The 10,407-nt window shown below is 33.6% G+C and overlaps 1 protein-coding gene across 4 annotated transcripts in view; it reads right to left on the bottom strand.

Moving 5' to 3' along the window:
- Window positions 1–1,623: 1,623 nt before the first annotated feature.
- jvl (javelin-like) overlaps window positions 1,624–10,407 on the bottom strand; it is a 479,502-nt gene continuing 470,718 nt past the window's right edge. For 2 of the 4 annotated variants that reach the window (XM_085959311.1, XM_085959314.1), the window contains exons 5-6: window positions 6,504–7,762; window positions 1,624–4,547 (exon numbers count right to left, since the gene is read on the bottom strand). In XM_085959311.1, the coding sequence (XP_085815437.1) occupies window positions 7,004–7,762 (759 nt within the window). In that variant the 3' untranslated portion in view covers window positions 1,624–4,547; window positions 6,504–7,003. The remainder of the gene's footprint in view (window positions 4,548–6,503; window positions 7,763–10,407) is intronic. The other 2 variants (XM_085959299.1, XM_085959307.1) reach the window with 1 other exon arrangement.

Raw genomic sequence — 10,407 nt, 5'->3', positions numbered from 1 at the left:
CAATTTACATGTAACCATTCAACCGATGACAAAAAATCGACGATGAGCCCCCCACTACCTATATTTAGATAAATCAGGTTATACAGTGAGTAAATAAATGAAAAAATCTGAAGGTCTACCTTCATTTTTGTGTATAAAGCAGTTTTTTCTCATATCTGTAAAATTTAAATATTATCTCATCGGAGGTTTTTACATCTCAACAACGATATCCTAATATTCATTCACTTAATCACTTTCAGAGACATTGCTACTGTGGTAGAAAAAGATTCTGGCGCACATATCATTCCTCGTCAAATAATAATGAATGAAACTGATTTATCAAATAATGACATTGAAAGGTTGGTGTAGTGAATTACATATTTACATAAATATATTAGAATATTAACTACATTATATATATTATAATTACACTTCTGTATATGGTATAATATTGCTGGAGACTTTTATAGTTTACTTTATTGTTTGGTAATAAATTAGGATTTCATCCGAGTACTTTCATACTGCTAGTACAATTTCAGTTAGAAATATGTATGGTAAAAATCGTCGCCGTTCGAGCACGTCACGATAAACAGAATTGGTAGTTTTACCATTGGATACAGAAAAATATATGTAGATACTCACCCTAAATTTGCAACAAGTCTTCAAATCTTTGTTTTGAGATAATAGCGACTAAACATGATGTGCTATTTTGAAAACCATGTAATACATGCTGCATGTCACTTCTTGTGCTATCTGTTGTCGAGATATTATAATGATTTTTGACTGGTATGTCAACAAATGTATGGTGCTTCATTTGAACTGATTTACCGAAAACTGGGATTATTGAAAAAATGCTTTTTTTCCTCTATAAAATATATTAAAAAATGTGAAACACTTCATTTTTCACATAAGTACCTACCTTCAAAGGTTAAAAGAGTAATTGAAGCGCCTAGTTTCAAAACCCCCTAAAACGATTTTAGGTAGTTCTGGGAAAAATGATTTTAGGTAGTTTTTTGAAAAATGAGATAAAATCATATCTATTAAATCTGTGAACTTTATGTATATATTTTTTAATTTGTTACATTCTAAAGAGTATTTTGGCTTTCCATTTTAGGGGTATTTGAAAAGCACACCCAATCATTTTAGCGGGTTTTGAAATTTACCCTAAATTTTGATAATACGAATTGACAGTTTTTGGCGTTTTTTAAAGTTCAATCTTTGGCCATCATATAGGTAACAAAAATATCCATCTAAATACATAAACCGTTTTAGGGGCTTTTGAAACTAGGCGCTTCAATTAACATCACACTATGTTATTGCTCATAGTGTCGGAATCGTGAAAAATGAGATGTGTTGTTTAAAACTAAATATCCACACTTATGTAATATACATTTACAATTCAGGCTTATCAAATATGTTTCGGCTATGCAAGACTATACTGTAAATATGATGAGAAATGTGGAAGAAACACTACAAAAAATTGAAGAAACTAAAAATTTTATATTGATAAATAGGCGGCAGTTTTTCAACCATCCTACGCAGAGTGGATCTATTTAAATAAAATAACCAAAACTGATTTACAAGAGCCCCCAAGAGCCTTAAAATATGTACTTATGTCATCAGAGGAATTTAATAAAACATGTGTTTAAATTCAATCAGATATATTCTTTAATACAGCATATAAATACATTTTTGATATATAGTGGTAATTTTTAAAATCCTATTACATTATGTTTTCTAATATTTATACAAGTCTAACTAAATCATTACTATGCTATACGTCTCGGAATCATTTCATAGCAGATTCTGAGATATAATAATATGTACAATTTATTTTTTTGAACATTAAGGATATATTTAGAAAAAATGAGCATATAGCTGAATATAATGTAAAAACTTGAATCTTAAAAAGATTATCAAATAACAAAATTACACATAAGACATATGATGACTTGGAAATCGTGAAATAATTATGTACCTACAATGTGTCCTTAATAATATCTTAGTTTAAAGAGGAATCACTCAAAGTTGAGCTATCACATATATTTATATTTAGGCTAGATACCCGAGTAAGATCTAGTATTTTAACAGAATTATAATCATACAGAATCCTTTAATAACTGAAGCTATCATTATTAAGATATGAAATGTAACAGCGCTAACCCTCAAATAATTTAGTATGGAAACGATATTATGAATGAAATTTATCATAGAATTATTATTATAACTTTTTTGCAAAAAGTAAAACATTTAGAGTAATGAATGGACATGAAATGAAAAAAACGGAGGACTTATTTTTGAAGGCAGATTATTTGACATTCGATATGAACTGAAGACAAACTAAAAGTTATGAGTGAGTACATGTCGAAAAAATACAGTTAAAATGTCTTGATATCTCAGATCTTGATTAGATAGAAGTTGACTTGTCATCTGGTTTTACTGTATTATAATTACACCCAGTAGAGGTTAAATATTTTCACTGATACTAAGATATTTGAAAATAATAAATGACTATTATAAAAACACGACATTGAGAAAAATTAAACACAATGAATCCGAATTATAAAAATGCAGATTCGATCTAGAGAATAAATTTTTTTTTTGTATTCATAACATTCCCTAAAAACAAAATTACTAAAAAAATTAAAACATTTCATGAATTATGTTGTGAAATCCTCTGTACAAAACAATATTATAAATAAAAATTGTCAAAAGAAAAAAAGGTTTGAAATTATTAGCAAAGTTTATTTATTTACAGAAAATTGAAAGCTGCAATTTTCAATTGAAACCTTATATCTAAAATGAGTGAGTGAAATAGAATACATATCACAGAATGTTTCTTCTCAAAACTATAAATAAAAATTTCATTAGCACTGGAAAATGCTCATCTTCTAGCGACAGCACATTTATTACCCATTCTTTCGCTACATAATATTATTACAAGGATAGTGAGAAAAGATAAAATAGTTGCTAATGAAATCACAGTGTTGCATTGAAAAGGAATGCTGAGATAAGCTTAAAAGATCATACATAATTAATTCATTGATTCAAGAAAACACTATAAAAAAAAAACATTCAGGCATTCAATAAACTAAAGATTATCAATAATCAATGTTCAAACAAAAGTTCATGGTTTAGTAATTTTTAAGCGAAATCAATGATGAATTTTAAATGTACAATATAAACCGTGTGCATTCCTAACATGATTATAAAACATTATCGAGAAAGTTATACTAAGTCCATTATAAGAGGTTGGGTAACGAAGAAGCACTTTAATCTTAGTGTACTTTAGTATTTTAAATAGACATCCGATGAAACATGGGCAGACATTTTTCAAGTTATATAATGGTAATGCAAAATGGATATTATTTTGAATCCTGCAAAGTGTAAATCCATAGAAGCTACGCATTACATAAAACAGAAATTATGTACAACTAAAACCACTTAAAAAGCCTAATATTTCAGTCAAAAAATTCAAAAGTTTGAGTGTATCAAACTTATTATTGATTATTTAGGCACAATTACTTAGTGTTTGTCAGCTATGACTCTTCGGCGTCAGTTCAACCAACTACTTTAAGGACGGGTGTCGAATCTATATAGAGTCAAGAGACCGTTACATTCTAGATATTATCATTAATTTAATAAATTCATCAATCAACAGGTGGATTATTTTGATATGTTTAAAATTGAAGTTTACGAATTATCTACATTCAAGGAAAATTAAAAATATTGCAGTCCATTTTCTAATTAACACTAAACTGTATCTTATCCATTAATAAGAAGCATTTCATAAGTGACTATGTTTAGATGGTACGAGCTATCCAAGCTACAATTGCGACTTTATATTAAGACAGTTCTATCGTCGTAACAATCAATTTCATTAGCAGCTAGAGTGCATACATTATACGACTTGACTGATATATTGCGATAGAATGATAGAACAGTCTCAAGTGTAGCTTTGCTCTGAGTTAATTTACAATAATGTTACATTACAGAACATCATCAAAGGAGATTTTCCTTTCGAGGGAGTCACACTCCGCTAACCCTTCTCGTTTGACACTGTCATTTGTCACTGATTGCAAATTGGAGCTGTAATTTAGATTGAGGAGGTTTGAATTGGTGATGCTGTCATAATACTTGGGGAGTTTTCTACTCCACACGGACTCGTAACTATGGCAAAAGGGTTGATTATAAAATAACACGTCAGATTTTGTAGGGGAATTATGCAGAGTGCTCACGTCCATTGTGGCGAGATCGTTTCTATGAAAGTGTTTTCGGTGAGGGACAGAATCAGTCAGGTGCATTTTTAACGTGTTGGGGCTTTGGTAATCCAGATCGATTGCTTCTTTCGCGACGCTGTATTCCTCGGAGCTCCGGTATTTGTTGTGGAAGACGTCGGAAGATAAATATTGAAGTCGCTTGTCTCCTGCCAGAAAGTTGCTTCTCGTTATGAAGTCTTGCAGAATCTGAGGGTCGGCCGAGTACGATTCTTCGTCTACAGCGTGAAACTCGACGCCGTGACTGTATCGACTCCAAGGATTTATCAAGGTGCGACGATCCAAAGGAGGCTGTTAAAATAAAATATATATGAAATATACATAATGTTTATATTATAATAAATTAGAATATGAATGATTTTGAGGAAGAGGACCATCAAATTAAGCTTGCATACATTATTTAAAAATCTTCATCCAATTAAAAATTATAACTGCATTTTAAGAAAATGGACACAAGTATAATGTTACGCATGTGAATGAATGATAAACTGAAAGAATTGTTCAAACACTGCATCTGTGTCAAGTCCATATTGTATCTTCTAATAAAAATGGTCCGCTTTAATAAATTTGTACAAATACGATTCTAAAGCTGAATGAAATGTCATCAGTAAAATATGTTATGATAAACAGTATTAACATGCAGTTTTGTTATCATTAGGACACATTTAAAGCATTGTGCATTAGGATGTGATTAAATATTATAGAAATTTACCCAAGTCCATAGTGCTATTTAAAAATAAATTTTCAGACGTACTGCGAAATAAAGACTATGTATTCCTATCAGCCCTGTTTTAAGATTAAAAGGCCAGTAAAACACAGTTAAAAATACAATCAAAAACTTCATAGAGAATAAAAAAATATATATTAATTTCTTTTGAAATGTTAGTTATCGTTTTTAGAGCATTGCTAAAAAGCTGGTGATTGATAATTATTATTAGGTGTGTTTAGTTATCGACATATTTGGTGCTAGTACAGAAGTCAATCTTCCGGAGGACCGATCATGAATATAATATAATAAATAAAGAAACCGAAAAAATCAACAAAGGATGCAATATTATCTTATATTGCATTGTAATAGAAATTATTTCAAAAATAAAGCATTGGTTATTGTAGGGATGTTTACGTCTAAATAAGATAATTTTACAACTATTTGACGTACAGGTGATTTACAAATTCTTCAACGGGTATAAAGTTGGCACTAATAAATTACAATGGTCAACTTTTTTCTTTGGCTCTACAATCTGGTGTGGATCTTGATCGCCTCAGGAGGTTTCTTAATAAATATTTTCACAAAAAATGGTTGTAGCCATTCAGCCAATCTATTGAGTCCATACTCTGGATTCAAACATATTATTCTGATTTTGCTAGATGCAGGATTCGAGCCCGCAACTGACAGTTTCAGAAGAGGACAATAATAAATTACAATGAATTAAATTTAGTTATTTAAACTCAGTTCTTGAATTCATAGCTATTTCAGCATTTTCATCAATATTAAAACTATTCTATTAATAGTTCTGATAAATGGTATAAAAGCTGTCAGAGCCTTTGACTCAATATAATTAATTTGCCCAATTTTATACAATAATGTTTATATGACTTTGTTAGGATATCTGAGATATTATATTCTGTAATGTGTGACTTATCAAAACAAATTAAACATAATCATTAAATTTATTGTCCCATCAGTAGTTAGTGTGTAGCTTCATAAAAAAAGTATTTTAGATCTGACTATGTAAACATTATGAATCAATAATATTTGATTGCTCCTTATGCAAGTAGCATATTGATGACAGCAAGTTTAATGGATTATAAATGATCTAAGGACATTTTTCCACAGTTCGATCCAAACGTCCGAATCCGTCATTTGGGATGACGGTCCAAAAGTCTTCACATTTATAAGCGCCGATTGCCCACACAATGATATTTGATCATGGATGTTGTGTGGACAGACGGTGTATGTAAATGTGAAGGTTGCAACATCAGATCGTCATCTCGGATCAATGGACAAATAATGGTCTATGGTGAATATTTTGTATAATACAAATGTAATAATAATATATTATTTTATGGATGTGTTTAGTGCAAGGTGAATGTGAAATAAAGGAGAGTTTGGTTAATCATGGGATATTTGTTGGCTAATACTAAACCCAAACCAATCAATACTACTTATATAGTGTCAAAGCTGGGGTTCGTCAAATAATAATATACGGCAAAATAATATAACAGAAAAACAAGCGGATAACTTACGATCAGTCTAAAGACAAACAACTTCTGGGGGAGAGGATCGAAGCGCTATGGACAATCTGCAAAGCGACACAACTCACAGAGCGGTCCGCCAGAGGAAATTGACTTCACTCGAAGGCTATTCGGGAATGTCCGTGGGGGACACTTTTACGCCGTGAGAAGATACCGCAGGTCCAACCGTGATGCTGTTATTCATAAATGGAAAAACGTGTCATATGAGAACAACGGGTCTGTGCAAACAGTTAAAAAAATGTGACAATTAAAACACTGATCTGGGATGCTGTTAGTAAAACACACATTAACACACGTGTCTGTCGCCCACCGAAAACAAAAAGTCAGAGACAAAGTCAGTCCGCGAGAAGAATTGATGCACAATGATAATGTCGTATGAAAACCGATTATTATTAAACGGAGGGTTTTTTTGCGTGAGCTGCGAATTCGTTTCGGAAAAGGCAAGAGTGCAGGCTCGGCGGGGCTAATCGCGGTCCGCCACTTCCCCGCCTCTATGAAGGGCCGTTGTCTAGGATTTTAAAAAATTGGCTCCACAGAGAAGGCTTTGCCGGGCGAACCTTGGCGTCCGAGTCGACAAGGCGGCCCGAACTGGCGCGCCGCACCGGGACGCTGGACTTCTTCCCGCCTCCCGACACGCCGTTGCTCGCGTCCTTCTTGCTCCCCTTCGACAGAGCGGAGCAGCTCAGATCTCTTATCCTCGACAGGGAGTCGTTGTTCCTGACCTTTCCGGTCAGAGAGTCTTTGCTGGCCTTCGGCGTTCTGCTTAAGGAGTCTCGGCCGTTGGGGGTCTTGGCGGTGATGAAGCTCGAGTTTCTGCCGCCGCCCGGACTCTTGGTGGAAGAGATCGAGTTACCGGTCTTGCTGCCCGACAGGGAGTTGGCATCGCTCTTTCTCCACGACTGCGCCGAGCCGGGTCTCCCTAGGGAGTCCCCGCTGCGGGATCTGTAGGACGGAGTGTCTCTGGAGCGTCCCGTGGGCGGCTTCGGGATGAGCCCGCCGGCGGGGGTCTGCTTGGAGGGCGGCAGGGGAATTTTGCTGGGGCGCTTCCTGGGCGTGTCGGTGATGGGGTCGCCGTCGCCTTCGGGCTCCGGGTCCTCGTCGGACTGGAGGTGAAGGGGCAAGGGTTGCAGCGCGCGCATACTCCGAGGGGCGGCGCCGCTGCCGAGACTTTCGCCGGAACGCCGTCCGCCGCTCTCGAGCAAACGGACGTGAGCTCGCGTTCCTTCCAGCTCGATTGTTTTCTCCTCCAGCTGAAACAGACAATCGCCATAAATTAGATACCCAATATAGAAATGATTTAGCAATCTACCATCTACTCAAAGACGGTTCCTGTCTCTCGATTAACCCGACTTGCAGTTTTTTACGTAGTTGAACAGCACTGTTTGAGGGACAATATATAAAAAGGATGAGAGCCTCTGGTCCACATAACTAACAGTAGGTACATATTAAAAACGAAAAAGGAAAGGATTATTTTTCAATTAAAATAATTAACATAGGTAACTGTAGAGTGTAGAGCATCATACCATTATCTCATTATTAACTGAGAAGGTAAGCCTGAATTTGATGAATAGCGAACGTGATGTGATATATATTTATTATTGTGAATTAAAAATCATACGATCGCATTGTGGCGATGCTTTCTACAAAACCAGCGAATAATTTGTACGTAAATTTCTCCGAAGAAAGTAATTCATAAATCACAGTAATTTGTTCAATAATGCTAGCGCAGTTTGGTGAATGTAAACAGCAAACGACTAAGGCCAATTTTATTTTTCAAGAAAGCTAAGCACCTATGAAGAATATTGCCTCACACGAAGATCTGATATTATAAGAAAAAGGTAACTTATCTATGAAATTGATTGAATATTTCAAACTTGCAAATAATAAGTAGTGAAACGTTATAGTTATTTCAGTTGAAGCTATATTCTACATTAAATAGTAATAATTGATTATTCAGGAAATAATTTTTGAAAGCAAACATCGAAGCACTAATATAAAATCGGCCGCTAAAGGACCAAAATATTGAAGGGATTTTTCCGCATACCTATTCACAAAAGTATAAAAAATAAGATATCTTTGATCATCGCGCATAATGTACAACCATCCATTTCTGTTAAACATGGCACCAATAGAAGTAGAAAAAACATGATTGTATTCTTCACTTGGACATTTGGAGACAATATAAACCTGATTTGAATTAAAAAAAAAACGCCGATAATACAAAGACTTTATTTTTAGGCATCTAAATTATGCATCCCACGATGGCCGAGCGGTTACGCGTCAGGCCTATGTCATTGGTCCCAAGATCGAATCCCGGGTCTGGCAAATTCACATATTATTTTTCAATGTGTGATTGGACCCAGAGCATGGACCTAAAAGGTGAACAAGTCGCTAGCATTTTTTCTCGTATATTAATAATAACTATATATAATTATAATAACTCCGTCAAATTGTTAGTTGTGGGAGGTTGTTCCCCTCTGTGATCTTCTTAGGATGACATTACATGACTTAAATATATTATATTCACTGCATTTTGAAAAACAATCAAAACCTATTTTATCAGATTCATAGACATTACTATCGAATAAGAATCATAAATAAAAATAATAAGAAATCAGTCCAGAAATGTATCTATAGTCTAAGGTCCGGAACGTTGTTTAATGTGAATATTTTTGGAATATTATTAATACATTATTGATATTTATACCAGTGTCTCCCAACTACCGAAACGCAAATAGTACCTACATATTATCGCCCGTTTTAAAATGAATATGCCAAAAATCCCAAGTAAATCGTCATTCGGCAAATTTAATTAAATAAGTATAGAATATTATTATTGTCCAAATGCCACAGTTATGGATATCACTAAAATCATTTAAATTGTCCTAATTTTTAACTACATAATATTATGTATTCATGTGTTTCAAGACTTTTTCGGCCATGTCAGTGATAAAAACTGAATAGAGAAACAGAATGAATGTCAATCCAGCGCTTCCGAAACAATACTGAAGCCACGGTTATCAACTATTCTAGCTAAAATACAGCAGTACATTTAGCACTAGGTAATTAACAATTTATTTACAGAACAGTTTCTGATTATTTCATGATAATTATATTTTTTTTGTATGTTTATAATATTATATTATCTGTTATGTTCATCAGTTATAATAAAACAAAATATTATAGATACAACGCGTTATATTTCGCGTTAGTGGTCCGCGAAATAATTCTCCAATTTTCACGGGTCCGCAGCTGCACAGAGTTTGGAAAACACTAATATATACTATAATATAATATACAAATATTTGTAGGCACAATGTAAATGTCACTATTTAACGCATTTAAGATTAATGGGAACATGTGGAAAACTATATATAGATAAATCTTGTACCTAGGAGTAAAGCTACCATTAATCATTAACCTGTTTACTTATTTTATCCATTGTGTCAATGACAACTTAATGGACTGAAATATGGCGGGTACCCGTATGATTCGCGATAGGTACTTGTAGCAATAAGTACGCAGTGCTTACTGATGTAAAGTTGAATCAATCAAAATAATGAATGAGAAATTATTCAGGTAATTGAACCCAGATTAACATTACATACAACAAATATTTGAATGGACAAGTCAGCAGAACAGATCTAAGGTATGAGCGCAAATTTGTAATATTCACACATACTGCAATATTGTAATATAGTTCGTTCTAACTAGGTGTAGTACACCCGATCCTCTTTTTGCACGGCTTTTTTATGCACGGTTTCGAAATATTACGGTTTAAAAAAAATATGATTAATTTTATTTACACTGATTTTTTTGCTTTAACACGGTTTAAAAAAGTTAAAATAAATAAAAATAGGTTTCACATATTTATCAAAAAATTGCGTTGCAATGT

This window comes from Rhyacophila brunnea, unplaced genomic scaffold (genome assembly GCF_057557595.1).
Source record: "Rhyacophila brunnea isolate RB1 unplaced genomic scaffold, BYU_Rbru_1.0 scaffold_11, whole genome shotgun sequence".
Lineage (NCBI taxonomy): Eukaryota > Metazoa > Arthropoda > Insecta > Trichoptera > Rhyacophilidae > Rhyacophila > Rhyacophila brunnea.
The sequence above is the reverse complement of the archived record's forward strand: the minus strand, read 5'-3'. Positions and strand labels throughout refer to the sequence as shown.